The sequence below is a fragment of the Aegilops tauschii genome, chromosome 1 (assembly GCF_002575655.3).
Source record: "Aegilops tauschii subsp. strangulata cultivar AL8/78 chromosome 1, Aet v6.0, whole genome shotgun sequence".
Classification (NCBI taxonomy): domain Eukaryota; kingdom Viridiplantae; phylum Streptophyta; class Magnoliopsida; order Poales; family Poaceae; genus Aegilops; species Aegilops tauschii.
Window position 1 is genome coordinate 17,552,579 of NC_053035.3, and position 20,007 is coordinate 17,572,585.

General features: G+C 42.8%; 1 protein-coding gene across 3 annotated transcripts; it reads left to right on the forward strand.

The window, feature by feature from the left end:
* Window positions 1-8,420: 8,420 nt before the first annotated feature.
* On the forward strand, window positions 8,421-18,704 carry LOC109769010 (protein DETOXIFICATION 19). 3 transcript variants are annotated; one of them, XM_073506695.1, is made up of 8 exons: window positions 8,421-8,795; window positions 16,411-16,633; window positions 16,808-16,955; window positions 17,086-17,172; window positions 17,272-17,328; window positions 17,454-17,692; window positions 17,855-17,973; window positions 18,116-18,704. In XM_073506695.1, the coding sequence occupies exons 1-8, from the start codon at window positions 8,526-8,528 to the stop codon at window positions 18,242-18,244; spliced, it is 1,272 nt and encodes a 423-aa protein (XP_073362796.1). In that variant the 5' UTR covers window positions 8,421-8,525; the 3' UTR covers window positions 18,245-18,704. The 3 variants fall into 3 exon arrangements, with proteins under 3 accessions (XP_073362796.1, XP_020183338.3, XP_073362797.1); XM_073506696.1 differs by adding an exon at window positions 15,951-16,116 and having other exon boundaries at window positions 8,577-8,795; window positions 16,411-16,955; XM_020327749.4 differs by having other exon boundaries at window positions 16,411-16,955.
* Window positions 18,705-20,007: the final 1,303 nt, after the last annotated feature.

The following is a 20,007-nucleotide window of genomic DNA, read 5'->3' on the forward strand; positions in this document are numbered from 1 at the left end:
GTTCGATGTTATGAATAACACAAGGGCCATACTTTCATTATGAATGAGATGTATGTTATGAATATTAATAATAATACAATACCTCTGGGTTTACTTTCATAATTCATTTTAGAGTTTCATACACTCTAGCCCATTGCACAATGTTTGTTGCAAAAGAGTTGTTCATAAAAACAACAATTGTTGTTACGTATTATGAATAACATAAGGGCCATACTTCCATCATCGATGGGACGTATGTTATGAATATTGAGGGTAATATGATACATCCATAACACTGACGCTAAATGTCGCAAGACTAAAAGAATACCACACAAGTGTGGCACTACATTTGGTCACATTAGAGAAACCCGCATGGAAAATTCCATTATGATGGATTTTGAAGTCTTTTTGATTTTGAATCATCTAACACTCGCAACTTTCCTCCGAAAAGTGAAGTGACTAAAATACCGTTCACAGGCCATAAGGAACGAACAACAAACTTATTAGTGATCATACATTTGATGTGTGTAGTCCGATAAGTGTTGTTAGTGGTGGATTTATTTATCTTCAGAAATGACTCAAGTAGATATATGGATATTTACTTGATGAGACGTAAGTCTGGATCATTCGAAAGGTTCTCAAAAATGAAGTAGAAGTTATTGTAACAAGAAAATTATGTTTCTGCAATTTGATTGCACAAAGGAATATTTGAGTTACATGTTTAGCGAATGTCTGATGAGTTGTGAAAGGGGTTTCATAAACTTGCACCTCCCAGAACACCACTGCAAGTGGAAAGTCCGTGGAGATGTAATCAAACCATTTATGACATGGTAAGGTCAAAGATGACATAAATAAATTTGCCATTATCCCTTTTAAAGTGATGCTTTAGAGACTGTGGCTTTTACACTGAAAAGAGCTACATCGGGTCTGTTGAAATGAAGCCATGGTATGGTACACCCAACCATGTTATATCTTTTCTTAACATTTGGAATATGGGGCTTGTGTAAAATGTTACAAACCTATTCCAAATCAGACAAGTGCTACTTTGTAGGTTATACCAAAATGTTGGGTATTCCTCCCTCACTATACCGAGGCAAATAGTTTTGCCGCGAAACGGTGTGCTTTTAAAGAGAATGGTTCTTTCAAAAAGGTGAGTGGGAGAATAGTGCAACTCGACGAGATAAACAATATCTACGTCATCAGATCAAAGGAAAGAGACCTTGGAAATAATTCCAGAGTTTCCTACTGCGACTGATACGGAAGTCTCTACAATAAAATGTATGAACTTCGGTCGAACTTGCAGCTAAACCACGTAGGCAAGGCTCGTGCAAACCTCTCAGGTGCGCAAACGAGATATTATTGTTAGAAAACATTATACCTACGATACACAAGGAAGCGTTGATGGGCCCTGACTCCGGAATTGGCTAAATGCCAATACAACCCGAGTTAGTTTCCATATAAGTGATTCAAGATTAAAACCTTGATACACCTTTCAGAAGACTTAGAGTCTAACGAATATTTATGGAACTTAAAACTGATACGGATAAAATGTTTAATCCATAAAGCTCGACTTGTTGAAATAACAAGTTCAAGAGTTGACTACGATGAGGTTGTTTTCATCGTAGCGATGCTTAAAGTCGGTTCGGGTTGAACTAGCAATTAATACATATTTCAATCATGAGATATGAAACATGGATGATAATAGGATTTCCATCTGATGGAAATGAAAGCTAGGACTTGTATATGATATAGTCCAACGTAATTTGTCGATCCAGAGGATGCTAGTAGGTATGCAAACTTCAGAGTTCCAGCAATGGACAGAAGAGAGCAAAATGGAGTTGGAATCTTCGTGTTTTGATGAAATGGTCAAAGGGGTTTTGACTTCATCAATGGGTAACGAAGATGCTTGTAATTCAAGAAAGTAAGTGGGAGCGCAATAATATTTCTAAAAACCTTATGTGCTTGACACATTGGTAATTGGAAATAAATTTCTTGACACAAATTAGGACTTCATTTTAAAATAGTTTTTCGATGAAGTGCTTAGGCTAAATAGCCTCAATATTAGGCATGATGATCTATGGAGATAGATTTACCTAATGGGGTTAAGCAATGAATACATATTGACAAGATGCTAAAACCTTTTAGCATTTAAAACGCCAAGGAGTGATTCTTGCCAAAGTCACATGGAAAGAGTTTTTGCAAGACTCGGTGTTACAAAACACTGATGAGTAAAATACATGATGCAGATTCCACACACTTTTGTGTTTGGATTAATCATGTATTCCATGGTATGTAAAACAACCAGATATGTCCGATACTCCCAAGGTGTTGCGAGTATGGATACCAAAGTGATCAAATTACTGATCATGGGACAACAGTGAAAGATGTCACAGAGTACTAGAGTAAGTACTGATTACATGGTTTTCTCGCAAGCAGAGATCATGAAGAGTTCGTTGTAAAATGTTACATCGACACAGTCTTCATCTTTTCTCCATGCGATTTTTGATTTAAATTAAGGGTTTTGTGTAACACACAATGTGGTGGCACAGTTAGTTGGAATTTGTTCAAACTAGTTACTGTGGTGAATTCTATAACAAGGGCTAAGTATGTTGACGCTTTACAAGCGACAAAGAAGATGTTGAATCATATAGTTCATTCATGAACTTAGTATAGTTCCAAGATGGCTTTTGACAATGGGACACTACTGCAGGTAGTTGCTCCATAACTCAGTCTGAGGAATCCAGGTTCGACCTGTGATTCACATACATACAAAGCCAAGTCCACACAAATATGAATTTTGTGAAAACGTGAAAACGCGAGGACATGCAAAGATACACACGGAACAGAAGTTGTCAGATCTGTTGGACATCAGGCTATACCACAAGCAAAGCATATTTACACCGGTGTGCCACAGGTGTGAAGTGCATTAGCATAAGCTAGATTATTGACTCTAGTGCAAGTGGGAGTCTGTAGGAGATATGCCCTAGAGGCAATAATGAATGATATTATTTATCTCCGAGTTCATAATCATGTTTATGTTCCATGCTATAACTGCAATGATTCTCGAGTCTGCAATATCCACGAGGCTCGAAGGAAGACTCATATGCACGTGTGGAATAATAAACGTAAGAAGTATTCCTAGTCTGGCCTCTAAGACTAGCTCAAGTGTTGCATGATGGTTCTGTTTTCCTGATCATGGGCATGTCTATGCCAGCAATTTTGAGGGCACAATGTTAAGAGAACATTTGTGTTGAATCGACCCGGATTGATGTTATGCTAAGAGATTCATTCGTCACAAGTTAATGGTTTATAACACAAAGATGGTTAATGTTTGCATAATTCCTTAGACCATGAGAGTATCGAGTTTCTTCATGCTTGCTTCATGGACTTTGGGGTTTGTTAAACGTCATCCGTAACTGGATGGCTATTACGGTGGCTTACGGGTTCATGGGAAAGTATGTTAAGTAACTTGATAGCTCGAGATTGTGATTTGCTCCTCCGACGATAGAGAGATATACTCGGGCCCACTCGGTGTTACGGTGTCCATCATCGTCTGGCCAGACACTTTGTGATTTGATCACGGGGATGCCGGAACACGAAACGAGAAAAGAGAACAAAACCGGTAACGAGGTAACTTGCATAGTGGACAAAGTGTTGGCCCACGGGGATGCAATAAATCTCACCTCAGGTGTTTGTGATATATCGTGAAGCAACAGGAATAGCTCACCTCAACTAGAGGTTCACTCGAATATACATTCGTGTGGGTATAGGGGTCAATATGGGTGTCCACGGCTCCGATGTTGATCATTGATCGGAAGGGGTTCCAGGTCATGTCTATACTTCACCGAACCTATAGGGTCACACGCTTAAGGTTCATCTATCTGCTGAATACTAGACAGGGAGTCTGAGAGAAAATCACCGAAAAAGTTTCGGACACCGAAAAGTTTCAGACAGCGGAATCGTACCGCAGAGAGAGGTCACCGGATGAGTTCCGGTGAAACCGAAAAAGTTGTTTCGGGGTATGCCATTAAGTCAAAATGGTTTCGGCACATGCCTAATAATTCTTGGAGGGTGCTAGAATCATTCTGGAAACTTTTTGGAATTTTCAGAAATAAAAACCGAAAATGTTTCGTAGGTGCCGGTACCGCTTTGGCTGTTTTTCGCAGATGAAATTCACTAATCTGAAATTGTTTCAGAACGAATCCCAAATCATTTTAGTGGGTACTGGAATTATTCTAAGACCCATGGAAATATTTTCGGATTTAGTGGACGCGAAAAATTGTCTTCATGAATAGTAAAAACGCATTCTTGTTTGCTTTTCGCACATGAAAATCACTAAACCGAAATTGTTTCAGAACGTGTTGAAAATTATTTTAGTGGGTACTGGAAATGTTCTGAGCCCACATAAATATTTTCAGTTCGAACGGACGCTGAAAAATGTCGTCATGAATAGTGAAAGTGCTTTTTGCTTGGCTTCTTGGAGAAGCCACCTTGAGGGCCTTTTTGGTATTTCCCCCCTTGGCTTCTTGGAGAAGCCACCCTTGGGCTTGGCCTATAAATAGGGGTGGAGGGGGCTGCCTAAAGGATCATCCCTTCTCACATACAAGTGCCATGCATGATCTGGCTTCTCTCTCCCTCCCAGCAAAATAGTTTCGTAGAGCCGAAAGGCTGTCTGGGTTCCGGTGGGAACTAGTTCTGGATGGCGAAGCCCTGCCGAATAGATGACACCGTATGTATGCAACTCTGTAGAGAGATCGTAGTTTCGGTCTTAGTTCGTGAGTGCCTCCCGAAGGGCTGTCCGTGTGACCGTCCGAGTTTCGAAGGTCCTCTCGAAGGGCTCTCCGCGACACCGTCCGGGGGGCTGTTCGACCGCCTCCCGGAGGGCTGTCTGAGGAGCAGATGAGGGTATACATCCTCGCGGTTGGGAGGTTGTAAATCCTAGCTGCGGGGATCTGCACCGCCGATCGTCATCGACTCTACTTCCCGCTGCGCTACGAGTCGGTGACGAAAAAGATTAAACCTTGTATGCAGTCTCCATAGTGGTCCTGGGCTGGTGCGTAGGTCGGAATTTTTTGTTTTCTGCTGTATTCCCCTACATGAGTGCCAACATGACTCTTCAATTCCCATTGACCGGTTTCTTTGTTTTTTCTACCGCGGACCTTCCATTTGCAACCTTCTTGGTCACATTTGACTGTGTACCGAACTTTTTGATTTGAATGACCAACAACAAACGGCCTATGGTTCCTAATGGCATAGTCAGACAACCATATCTTGAACTCTACCAACGAACCAAACTTGATGCCTTTCTTCAAATTAGCTTTCTCATCCTCATTTTTTGGCCGAGGATCACTGAATTTGGGGCATGGTGTTGGCTCAAACAACCCGAATCTCAGCCCACCGTCAACAAAGGCATTGTCCGCAAGACTCACATCTCTATACAACGGCGGCCCTCTCTCCTTGCTGGTCACCTTCTTGTAGATTTCATTTTCTTGCGCAGTCAACCCATCCTCATCCAATTCTTCCTCCGGACCCTCGTCATCCGAGTTATACCCACACATACGGTTATAAGGAATGGTACGGTCCATGTCTTTTTGCTGCACAATGACATCCAATTTACCAATTGGATTGTAATGAATCTCTTCATTCTCCGCGTAAGCATCCTCTTGAGAAACAATAGCATCATTATCAACATGATCAGTAGCATCTTCTTCAACATGAGGAATAGCATCATGCTGGAGTACTATGGCGCTAGCATTGATATGATCTTCATTGGGTTGGCTACTTGGTGGTTGGCTAGAACAGTTGGGGATATACACCTCGGCACTATCATCATGTATTGGGGAGGATGCATTGCGGTTGAGATCAATTTGCAAGGGAGGAGGATGATCAACCTTTGTGGCAAAGATCTCAAGAGACTTGTCTTGTGATGCGTCTACTTTGTCCTTGTACACATTCGAATGCAATTGGGAGATGATGGGCATACTCTTTAATCGGGACTTTACTCCCAATCCAACGTCATACCTTCCAATAAGCTTAACCTCGGCATTTGGGTCATTCCAATGTAAGACGCTTCTCACTTTAACTACAAGATCATCAAAGCTTGGACTCGTGTCAAAAACCATAGCCACTTCCCCTTCATCGTCATTTCCAAGCATAAATGTCGTCTTGTCCAAATAATGAACATTTACGAGCTTATGCATCTAAGAAATTGGAAACAATAAAATCAATCCATATATGTCATCCAACCAACTCAAATGGACAAATAAACTAAATTTTGCACAAATTGGACAAATAACTACTATTTATAGTCAAGTTAACCTAACCATTAACCCTAACCCTAACCATAACCCCCAACATAATAACTAAAACTCTAACCCTAACCCTAACCCCTAACATAACCCTAACCCTAGCCATAAATGCATCATAAATGCACACAACAAGATCAACACCTAGGGTTTGCAATAAATTGACCAAATCAACACAAAACAAAGATCTCAACAAATCAAAAGGACGGGAAATGGGGGAGGTACCTTGGGTGATGAAAATGCTCCGGATCCACCGGTGAAATCTCAAACAAATGGAGGGGATCTGGGGGGGTTTGTGAGGGGAGAGAGGGGGGAGAGGGGCTGAGCACGGGGAAGAAGATGAGTGGGGAAGAAGAGTGGTGGTGGGGCCCATAAACCAGCCCCTTATCCACCACCCAGGACCCTACTGCCAGAGGTGCTGGCGGTAGGCTTCAGTACCCTACCGCCACCGCCAATGGCGGTAGGCCCTTTTCCACGTCAACACGCGCCGACGGCCGTTAGTCGCTGTCAAGGGACCTACCGCCATAGCCCATGGCGGTAGCACATGCAAACCTACCGCCACCACCCCTGGCGGTAGGCAAAAGGGTCAGATCCCGAAATTTTTTCAAACGGGGGTCAGATCCTGAATTTGTTAGCAAAAAGGGTCAAAACACGAAATTTTGCCGCTCAGAGGTCCTCCACAGCTCGGTACGACTCCCCATCAACGACAATGATGACAAGTCGTCCGAGACATAGGAGATGGCTTTGTAGAAGTTCTACGAGATGACTTTAGTAAGACTAAACATCTCCATTGTGCGTGCGTTAATGATGTCATGCCAGAGCTGACAGATAAGGGTGTTCGTTACGGAGTCCAACGTACGGGAGAAGAAGCAGGCTCTCCAGGAACACGTTTGTGGAGAAGTAGCGATCCAGGCCATGGCTCTGCCATTTCTTCTTCTTTTATGCATCGATCAAGGATCTCACAGGTGTATAAAATGGAAGGGGTTGGAATTTGATTTGGTTCCCGGGTTGATTGTTTGACCGTTCTTAGTGGGAAAACTTGTTCTGTGCCTTTATCAAGAGCTGATAATCGATATCTACCACTAGATATTCATGGATTGTGATTGTGTCGCTAACATTTGCAAAGAAAATAGCTACAAGCCCTTGAGCGCTATGTCCGCAAGTCACCATGAGGTTAGCCCTCGTTGCCGTCTGATTTGACCCATTTTCCTCCTTGTAGAGTCCACCAATTTCCCATGCACGCCGACCTGTGTAACTAAATCAATGTATTTTGTAAAAAATAAATATGATATAGTTAAACAAATAAATATGAAATAATACTCTCTCTTTTCCGAATTACTTGTCGCAGAAATGGATAGAAATGGATGTATCCAGTCTAGAACTAAAATGCATCTATTCCCACGACAAGTAATTCCAGGCGGAGGGAGTAGAAGAGAAATAAAAATCAAAAGAAAAATCCTATGATGTCCACTCGAAGCATCTCCAAGGCTGACCAGCAAATGTCTTTGGTATATGTCCGTTTTTATGTCCGGACCTGATCCGCGGACATGATGCAGGAGGGAGCCATCCAATGATAATCATAAAGTATTCGGTTGGGAGGAGAAAAAGTATGTGGAAACTATACACGTGATGGGATATTTGTGGTTTAGTGTCCGGTTAGAAGGAGAGAGAGAAAATGCAGACCATGCATGTGCGGTTGAGAGGAGAGAAAGAAGAGAGGGACCATCCTTGTGATTGATCAAGCGCATGTCTAGACTCCGACAAATCTCCTCATGTTTGTCTCTTGGATACCGGAATCCGTACGTCCTGACTACTAAATGGACACCCGTTAGATGGCAAAGTGGTCCGAGCACTACAGTCCGGAAAGGTTTGAGGGCCCCCCTCGAAGATGCCGTTACTCTCTTCGCGTAGTAGATGAGATCTACTAAACCTCATTTAATAAATGTCCACTGCTTAGCAAACTCCAAAAATAAATTTGAGAGTGGCAAACACCGCATTATTGAACCAATTTTCATCCAGCAAGCCCACCACCGCGCGTTCCACGCGCTAGCTACAGGGACGTCGGGAGAAACGTGCAAGTCATGGCTGCTGCTCCTCTCACACATACGTACGCCCATATATTGCCGCCGCATCACACCCGTCGATGGCCACCACATCCATCCCCATCGCGACCAGCACCACCAACCACGAAACTAAGCTAGCCCCTCCCCTCCCGTTTAATCTGGCCAGCCGGCCGGCGACATGTCTTCCGCTCCGCTGCTCGGCGCGCGCGAGCACTCCAGCGAATGCGGTGAGGTAAAGCGGGGCTCGCCGGCGTGGCTGCGCCGCCTGATCGACACGGAGGAGGCCTGGGCGCAGCTACAGTTCGCGCTGCCGATGGTCCTGACCAACATGTCCTACTACGCCATCCCGCTGGTGTCCGTGATGTTCTCCGGCCACCTCGGCAACGTCCACCTCGCCGGCGCCACCCTCGGCAACTCCTGGGCCACCGTCACCGGCTACGCCTTCGTTGTACGTACTGGTATCGCACCCTCTTAATTTCCATCACGCTTATACTAATTGCACCGCTGTATACATGTGTGTGTGTGTGATGCTTGATTGTACAATCGTATAGATGCTTGATGGTGCGACAATCGGTATATGTATGTGTGTGATGTTTGGTTACATTAGCTGAAACATATCCCGTACAACAGTTTCTATACGTGCTGGTCATATAGATCTCGTTTCTGTTTCCCCATGAATATATCCGCATCTTATCGCACACATACTTGTAAACGAGGGAGTACAACGTGCTGGTCATACAAACTGAAGTTTCTAGTACACAACAGTTTCTAATAATATATGTTTGATTACATATAACTCGCTTTTCATCAATCAAATTGACTATCTAATCTTTTGTTAGGATCCTCTGCTGTAGCGCATCGTGCAGTACAGCCTAAAGATACGCATAACACATAGACTGTAACTGTAACAGAGGGAGTATGTTCTTTGAATCTCCAAAATCGTTCTAGGAGATAAAACTGTTGTAGGGGTTATGTGTTACAACTAATGGAACCAAGCTTTGCCCATACACAGGCAGCACATGGTCGTCAGTGGCCATAATTTCCCAAGATATCATTGTATATTTGTCGGCACCAACTGTAGGCACTAATTCATCTGACTCTGACCACGAATTCGGATATGTTTAAATACTTGTCTATAGTCACGCGCTTGAAATAAAATGAGCCGGATTTTTTAAATCTTTGGGCATCCTCCTTTCCAGTTCCTCCGGCTTCTTTCTCATCCACACGCCCACCATCCATGAATCACAGGCTGGACCTCCCGCTGCCGCCCACCATGCATGGCCGGCCGCGCTCTCGTGTTGGCATCGCCACCCCGACTCGCCCTCGCTTCGCCATCATCTGTATCCATCCATCTAAACCTCCTCGGCACTAGATTTTCTTCGGTGAGTCCAGACTCCCGATCCAAACCAGTCAACCTCCTACTCCCCGGGTACAAATCTCACATCTGGGGGTATGTAGAGAAATAGGATGGGTATGCACATAAAGTTGGGCACGTACCATGGAGCATGCATGGAATGGACCGTTAATTGCTGATCATTCTCTAGTATCTTGTTTCATCTCGGCATTAATTGTCCATATCAAGCAATAATTAGCACTAATTCTTTTCTAATAAAGAGCTAACGGGTTGAGCCATCACTGCTAATACTAATTATTATGAAAACCCGGGGTGATGAATAGTAAAAGTATTACTATTCACCCAGGTAAATCTTACGATCATTTCATAAATAAATTACATTTGGTATATAAAAAATTACATTCATATTGATTCACTATGTAAAATTTGGCGCCAGAAAACAAAAATATAGGTCATAAGACTAGAAGAATTGCATTTTATGTACATTTTACACTATGTTTTTACGTTTTTAATTTTACGTAACATAAAATATTTTTTACAGTGTTGATATCAAAATAGAGGAGGGGGGGGGTGAAGAATAACTATTCCTCACCCTGGGTGACGAATAGTCAATCCCTATAAAAAATAACATAAAAACTACTAATTTATTCCTCTTGCGGGGACGGCTCAAATAGGTGGAGGCCTTGGTCACTTCCTCTAGCCAAAAGAGAGGGCATTTGGCGGGCAGGGCCATACCGTCCATCGCCTTTGCCAACCCATCGGCGTTGGCTTGCTCAAAGAGGGCTTCTCCACTTCCTCATCAGCTTTCATGGCCTCCACCGCTAGTTTTACCTCCTTCTCGGTCCAGACTCTGTGGGTCACGAGCTTAGCGGTGCGGTCCTCCTCCTTGTCTTCCAATGTGGTGACGGAGTGGCTGGACGAAATGGATACGTTCTCAGATGGATTGGGAGAAATGAAGAGGAGAGATGATTGGAGAAGCTGAGAGCGAATGAGGTAGCGAGCACCATTTTTATCTAGCCCAAGAATTAGTTTTATCGGATTTTATGGGAATCGTCGCCGTTAGCCTGATGGCGCCGCCGTGCCATCGTTCAATGTTGCTCATTCGGAACTCACACATGCACTGGAAATCGACGAAGCATGAATGCGTCTTATTTTCACATTCTCGTTCATCAACGCCTGAAAACGGCCGAAAAATCTTTTGTACAAATACCAGTGATTGTACACTAATTATGAGGGTCAATGATGAATAATTTTCATGGACTAGCAATGTATGATGGACAGTCTACGATAACATTTTGTCCGATCGAGGCGAAAGAACAACTCATCAATAAAAAAAGGGCAGCTCAGTGCACATAGCTCCCGCTTGCGCACGGTGCATGGTTAAGTACCTATATCGAGGCACATCACTGACGCCCATAAGCTGGTTATTTAGTGTTAATCCTCATCACTGATGCATGGTTAAATACCTATATCGGTCATGAGAGGCACATCACTGACGCCCCTGAGCTGGCCGGTCAGTGTTAACCCTCATCACTAACGCGTGGTCATAGGCGGTCAGCCATGAGCGGATTGTAGTGTTCGAATATGTAGTAGTGGGTGGACTAGGTAAGAGGAGTAGGCTCATAATCCATGGCATGCTAGCACACATATCCCTCCACGTAATGGAGTTCCTACTATTAGACAATTTGTCGACGGTGTTTTGGATTTACCAAATGACAGTATGGTGAATGTAGTGGATTTGTATGGTTGTGGGATGTCACCTCACGTTACTAGATTTACATGGGGCACAAAGCTTTACCTAGGTTCGGGCCCTCACGTGCCGAGTAACAACCCTATTCCGGACGTGAAGTTACTGCTCACGAGCACATTTCACCCGGATGAACAGTGAAACCAACAAATATTGAAAGAAAGTTCAAAAAATTCAGATTTTTTTGGCAAACTTTTACAAATGTTCTAAGTTCTTACAAAGTTTCATCCTGGAATCACATTCGTGGAAGTAGTGCCAAAAAAAATCCAAGCTCTGAAAAATGCTACTTTTGAAAGCATTTTGGAGCACTTAATTTTTTTTCCCGCGACTTTCACGGATGTCATTTCATCATGAAAATTTGCAAGCAAATAGAACATTTGTCAAAGTTTGCCACCAAAAAATTCAGAAATTTTCGGTGTCTGTTCATCGCGAGCTCATTTGAGCTCGCAAGCAGAAGGGGACTTCCGCCTTATTCCAACTTATATATGATATTATAGTAGAGACAAGCTATAATGGGGACTACAATAGCCTGTCCGACGATCTAAATGGGGTGTCTTGATCTGATCTACTATTTAGTAGTCTATCACTTCTAGGATTTTTGGAGAAAGAGGCCTCTTTTCCTATTCCGCAAGTTTCAGATTCTTCCTCTTTTGAGTAATTGTGCGCTTCCTTGTAACGAAGCGCAGTTTCCGATGTACCAAACAACAATATAATGAACATATGTGGATTTGTATTACAATGGGAAGTCACACCATGTTAATAGATGTACAGAAGCCAGAAGTGCCCAGGCTTGGGCCGTCACATGGCGAGTAACCACTCTACTCGGGCTTATATGAGATTATATTAGAGAGAAATTACAATCGGGTGCACAGTGGCATGTCCGATGAGTTGTGAGTCCAGTCGCCGGGTATAAAACGTTCACGATCTAGACTGGGTGTCTATATAGGATCTACTAATATTCTAGTATATGATTCAAGGGGTTAGCGGTCTTCGTTGGTAGCTGCTGCCCTTCATCTTGATCTTGGTGTGCATGTTCTAAAGTATTCATTCTTGGTAGGTATACACCTCCTTCTAAAAACCCCAGGGTTAGTCCAGCTAGGATAATCGGAAGCAAAGGGCATGAACCCCTCTGACCGCATAGCTTTGAGCGGGCAATGCTAGACTTACGTAAAGTAACTACATAAGTGTACGTAGTAAACACTTGGAGGATTAGGATTGGTGTTTAGGGGACGGAGGGGCCACCCCCTGAAATTCAGAGGGGGGGTGGATGTTTAGATTAGTTTGGAAGGTTTTGTAAGCTTGCTTATGCTCTTCGTAGATTTAGCATTTTCGGCTTTGAGCATATATGGCCCGAAATTCAACTCGGGCGGCACGAGAGTTTGCCCAACCCGCTTCTACACAACACATTTTGTTAGACTATTACTTGGCTCTCAAGTTATCTAGTCCTAGTCGTATTGTAATAGGTCTAGTTGGCTTGTAATCTCTTATATATACCGCTCTATCCTTTGATTCATCATTTTAGCCCTTTCTTCATCTTTGTCTTGTTGAACATGAGTAGTAGCTTGGACTTTTGTTGGCCATGTAGATGCCCCGTAAAACTAGGTGCGATCCCCGGGTATGATCGATCATCTCACACTAGTAGCAACATGCGAAATACAGTTCCACCAGATCTGGAAAGTTTCTACAACATCATGATCTACAAAGATGGCAATATAAGAATTTCGTACACCACACTTATATTGCACATACGCAATAATGTTGCAACATATTTTCATGTGGTTCAACAAAATATTGTGAATAAAGAAAATATTGCAACATTTTGAATAATCCCAACGCATTTATTGTATGTATGCGACACCTCCAACAAAATGCAATAATTCATAAGAAACTGTGGTAGCATAGGCAACATCCGGTGTTAACACAGAAAAATCTGATGTGGGTCGTACTAATACAACAAGTCGAAAAGGCTCAAAAAATTATTTGCATGCCAGAGAATACAACATCTGTTTTCAACCACATAAAATTAGGTAGAACAATATCGCGTATACACTTTTTTGAATCCGACACATAACTGGCAAATAACAAAGAATGTGTACTTTACAGGAACTAATAACATGTACGTTAGCTTATAAGAGTCCTCCCGTAAAAAAAAGTCATGCAATCAGAATCCATGTGAAGAAAAACTCCATATGGAAATATTGTTTCCTATCTTAAGGGAATCAACTATGGCATAACTACCTATTTAGGCAGGCCCTATGGCATAACTACCGATTCAAGGCAGATAAAAAAATGAATTAGCCACATCTAGTGTTGGGCCACGTGGTACGGCCGGTGTACATGTGACGGCTATATGTGTTTGCATGGGCATTTGACTGTCAGTGAGAAACTAATCTTGAGGCAGATAGCCTCGCTAACCATACTCTAGACCTTTTTTAGGACGCCATGTGTGGCTCCTTAATCCACCGGATCTACATTGTATTCCTATGAACTTTTATAATCAATAAAGTAGAGTGTGTTTAGATTCAAAAAAAAAGTTTGATTGTCCGTGAGAAACTTAAAAAAGTTTACGGGGGAGTATAAATGAATTTTTGAAATGGAATTACATAATAAAAATCAACAAAGGGCAATTGAGACATGTAGGAGCTGTAATGAGTTAAAACGAAGCACACATATTTAAGAGCATTCTATAAATAGTTAGATGGGTCAAGTAAAACTAATACCCTTTTATTCACCCTAGATTATTCAAATTATAGTAGCATTTAAAATTTTATATACAACCACGTATCTATTAAAGGTTACGTATAAAAATAGTGTCAAAACTTAAAATAATGGATGTGACGATATACAGAAAATAGTGATGGCGCCACGTACATACTTTGGAGTCAATTAACCCCATAGCCTTTGCAGAAAATAACCTGAAATTACTATACAATATGAAGAAATTAATCCAAAAACTTAACAATGACCCCAGGTTCATCCAGCTGGCTTCGCCAGTGACAGAAAATAAAATCTAGAACTGGTATTATGTAAATATAAATCCAATTCACAACCTAATGACCCACAACTATTCAACTACATATATTAATTACCTCAACCATTAATTATATAGTCGATCATAATTATAGTGGTTTAGATTTAATAATACGAAATATGATAGTATGGTCCGGTGCCTGATAGTAAGCATAACTTAGGCGCGGTGCATTAACTTCTACCTCGTTTCTTGTTTCTTGACATATCAACCAATAAGATATGTGGAGTGTGCATGCTTTTAATAACTTGAGACTACCAAACACGACATGCAGTGGTTAGTTCATTGCATGCAATGCTATTAATTAGCAAATAAACATTAAGTTCTCTCGTTTTCCCCTCCTCCTTGGTCACGGTGCACAACCTAAGATGACTTACTCACCTAGACGGAGGGAGTACCATGTTTTCTCGGGACTTGCCTTTTGACTGCAATCTATTGACATGACATATAATTCGTGGAAAATTAAATTAGATAACTATGTGAGAAAGAGGACATAAAGTTGGCAAAAAAAAGAATCTCAAATATAACAGTACATATAGTCAATCTAGCCACGCAAATACGTGGGTCACTTCGCTAGTTCGAAAGTAAGAAAGAAGAAAAAATAATTTCATAACTTAGTTTTGGAAATGAGCAATGTTCCATTGCGTCAAAAGAATATTATCCGCGCATAGAACCCTCCATGATATATCCTGCATGCTTCATTACTGGCGGATTCAAGAAAACGATGCACCTTACAGACCGGCATGAGCGTGGCCATGGAGACACTATGCAGACAGGCCTATGGTGCCCGGATGTACCGCCTGCTAGGCTTGTATCTGCAGTCGAAACTCATCATGTTGGTGGTGGTGTCGGTACTCATCTCCGTCCTGTGGCTGTTCACGGAGCCAATTCTGTTGTGTCTTCATCAAGAACCCGAGGTGTCCCACACCGCCACGGTGTTCATCCTTTACCAGGTCCCCGGCCTGTTCGCCTACTCTTTCCTACAGTGCTTGATGCGTTATCTACCGGCACAGTCGATTGTTGTGCCACTTGTTGTCTGCTCCATGGTGCCGTTTGTGCTCCACATCTCCGTGAACTACCTGCTGGTGAATGTGGTTGGATTGTGCCTCACTGTCGCATCATTGGCCATCTCAGCCACGTTCAACCACATAAAATATTGCAATATCTAAAATTTCAAGTCAACATTTACCTTTGTCTATCAACATTTCAATATGGTGGACACCTCCCACCTTCCTTGTCATGAAACCACCAGACCAGCCAGCCGAAGTCAGCCACCCTAATTCACAAACAAACATGACACAAATGTAGTAAAACGAAAACACAAGAAATGTAAAAAACATATGCTTATACAGAATATCTGGGTAGAACTAGTGTGCATGTACATGTATCGGTTGGTAAACAAAACTTCATGTAGACAGCATCACTGATCGAGGATTAACAATGATTGATGGCTCAACACGTTCCACTCTACCAGGCTACATTGAGCGGTGCACACTACTGGCCGCCCCGACATTACCGCCCATGTCGCTTCACCTTACAGATCTTTCCATGTCCATACTCCATCCGTCCAAGTGGAGGATAGTAATAATACACATATATGGCGCTCCACCTTCCAAGTCTATCCATACTCCATCCGTCTCGTAAGCATTCCATCAACTTTTCATAATTCTCTAACAATTTCTCTTTGTTATATGTTAGCTGATGCCATTTTCTTTCTGTTTCATCCTTGTTAAAGAAGACAGTATGATTCACCCTAGATCCTTCACCTTGCAATTCGGAAAAAGGAAAAGCAGAACAAATAATATCATAACTTGGTTTTGGAAATGAGCAATGTTCCGTTGCATCGATGGAATTTTATCCACACATAGAACCCTCCATAATATATGCTGCATGCTTAATTACTGATGGATTCGGGAAAATGTTGCAACTTACAGACCGGCATGAACGGCGCCATGGAGACACTGTGTGGACAGGCCTACGGCGCCCGGATGTACCGCCTGCTGGGCTTGTACCTGCAATCGTCGCTCATCATGTCAGCGATGGTGTCCGTACTCATCTCCATCGTGTGGCTGTTCACGGAGCCGATCCTGTTGTGTCTGCATCAGGAACCCGAGGTGTCCCATGCTGCAACGGTGTTCATCCGATACCAGATCCCCGGTTTGTTTGCCTATTCCTTCCTGCAATGCCTGCTACGGTATCTGCAGACACAGTCCATTGTCATACCACTTGTTGTCTGCTCCATGGTGCCTTTTGCGCTCCACATCGCCCTGAACTACCTGCTGGTGAATGTGGTCGGATTGGGCCTCACTGGCGCGTCATTGGCCATCTCAGCCACGTTTTGGGTCTCGTGCCTGATGCTGCTCGCGTACGTGATGTGGTCCAAGGAGTTCGACGAGACATGGAAGGGCTTCTCTACCGACGCCTTGAACTACGTGTTACCGACGATCAAGCTCGCCATGCCCTCCGCCATCATGGTCTGGTTAGTACGTTTACACTTGTCAACAACACATGTATATACATGCCGTTCCCTGATTGGTTTTGAGTCTGGACAGATGTAAGCTCTGACATTTTTTTCTTTGGAAAAAAACATTTGTGTTGAGTGGACGCAGCTTGGAGTACTGGGCGATTGAGCTCCTCGTGCTGCTCGCCGGCCTGCTGCCGAATTCCACTGTGAGCACGTCGTTGATCGCCATATGGTATGGGTCTGGATGAACCAAACTTGTTACATAATTATTGTTCGTGCATCATTTCAGAAACAGTCGGACTTGATGTACCATTTATTCCTCTAAATGCAGCGCAAGCACGCAGGCCGTTTCCTACATGATCACCTATGGGTTCAGTGCCGCTGTGAGGTACGTCGCCTGGCCTTTCATAGTCCATGTCCCAAGTTCTTAGTGTGTTGTTGCTGGCTAGAACCAGTTCTTGCTTCACTAATTATGGTGGTTTATATCACGTTGCTTCCACCATTTGCATGCAGCACCCGGGTGTCGAATGAGGTTGGGGCTGGTAACGTGGACAGGGCAAAGAACGCGGTCACGGTTACGATGAAACTGTCAGTCTTCCTCGCCCTCTCGTTCATCCTGCTCCTTATCATTGGCCATGGCCTCTGGGCGAGCCTCTTCACGGGGAGCGCGATGATTGCGGCAAAGTTCGCGGCCATCACCCCGCTCCTGATGATCTCTATTGTGCTCGACTCCACGCAGGGCGTGCTGTCAGGTGAGAAAGATCAGTGGGCTACCTAAAGCAATCTTCAAGGATCACTTGGCTTGGCTCGAGAAATTAATAATTTCAAATCATGTATTCAAAATTATAAATTGGAATGCGCTGCTAGTGCGAAACAATTCCGCAAAATTGATGAATAAAATGGCCGTGTGGCAGGGGTTGCGCGGGGCTGTGGATGGCAGCACCTGGCGGCGACCACCAACCTGGTGGCGTACTACTTGGCTGGCATGCCGGTGGCCATTCTCTTGGCCTTCAAGCTCAACTTGTACACTCACGTAAGTAAGACAGGCCCCGTGCATTGTCAAGTTGTCATTGCGCAATGCATCAAACATGCATGTATAGCTCAACTTCTGAAAAACAAGGGGCTCGAATACTGAATACTTTTCCATGGGCAAATGTCGTCTTCTCTTTTTGCAGGGCTTATGGTTGGGTTTAATCACTGGGCTGGCATGCCAGACAAGCGTGATGGTGATCATCACCCTCCGCACGAAATGGTCAAAGCTCGTGGACGCGATGGTGAAAAATCGGGATGACTATGTGGCCTGATCGACACTCGCATGTTATTTTAAGATGTAATTTACCATCAGGGTCACACGGTGGTTGCTCATTCATATGGTAGCAGCATCCGTGGCGAGCACCAGTGCAAGTTTTTGTGAGATGGCGTGTGTTGGCTGAACTCAACTGTTGTTAATCCTTTTTTGGCCGTATCTTTGAGTTCATTTCAGTATGAAAAGGTCGAGCTTCCCTCTGCCTGAGATGGTAAACCAAACGCTATATATACAAAGAGAAACTCAGAGAGAGGATGCATGCCGGTGTTGGCTTAGGTGGCGAGGATTCCTGAGATGGTAAATTGTCTGGGGCACCTAGGTGCCTCGGCACCTAGGCCCATTATATGGCAACTCACATTTGTAGTGCATGATGTAGAATACACAACAAAATGACTTTTCAGATTTGTTTGCATGCACTACAATCATCAACGGTCATTGATTGCTTTCCAAAAAACAAATATACTATTGTTTCCTAGCAATGATTATTTTCCAAACAAAGAGGGTATGTATGTACGCTCTGATTTTTAAGGTATCAGATACAAACCAAATAATATAAGGCCGGGTCACACTTTATAACGTCTAATGTTTCTATACAAATTAAGATGACCATATAATATAAAATGTGACCCAATTTATTATTTTACTTTTAGGAAAATATGATGCATGCAGATACCCACACATGATTCTTTTGTGCGAACAAATACCCACACACAATTCTTTTTAGTTTTAGGAATGCACATTGCGTGCCAATACCCACACATGATTTTTCCTAAAAGTAAAATAATAATTTGGGTATATATGTATATGCCTTGAAGACGTATGCAAAAATAATATATGTATATGCATGTTGATACCCATAGATGATTTTTTTCGTGCATACAAATACCCACACACGATTCTTTTTAGTTTTAGGAATCCACATTTTTTTAACACAGTACAGACGCAAGCGCTCATATACACGCGCATACACTCACACCTATGAACGCACACACGCACACCCTATCCCTATGAGCCCCTTCGAAAGACTGGGCCGGCATATCATCTTGAAATTTACGAAGTCACCGTAGGCACCTCGTCGTCGACGGGAACGTCTCCTCCCACTGAATGCGCATCGCTGGAAATCCTGAAATAAATCCAGTAATAAATGCGAGCACCAGGACTTGAACCCTGGTGGGCTGGGGATACCACAGTCCCTCTGAGTCTCTAACCATCCAACCACAGGTTGGTTCGCTAGGAATCCACATTGCGTGCCAATATCCACACATGATTTTTCCTGTGTGTATGTGGACCTAAGATGTCATACCCGCATACCCCTTTTCATTATACGCATGCTTTGTAGATATAAACAAAATTGATATAATTTGGATGGTACATACTCGAACACTATTTTTTATTACACGTATATTCTGTTGAGACATACCTATAACTGATACTGGAAATATAGCCAAAAATTGTATAATTTACATATACCTAATATATATAGGGTATGTACATATACCTAAGATAGTGTACACACAATCTCATTTGTAGTACATGTATATGCCTTGAAGACGCATCAAAAAATAATATAGTTTTAATAGGGACATACCTAATAATGATATACTCTTTTTTTGGGTATGTTTATGTACCTAAGATATTGTACGCACAAAATATTTTCTCCAAAAGTATGACATGAATATGGTGCCATGTGACATACGTTTCTCCAAAAAAGTATAAAACATTAATAAAATATGAATTCTTGTTCTCTCTAGAAAAGTGCAC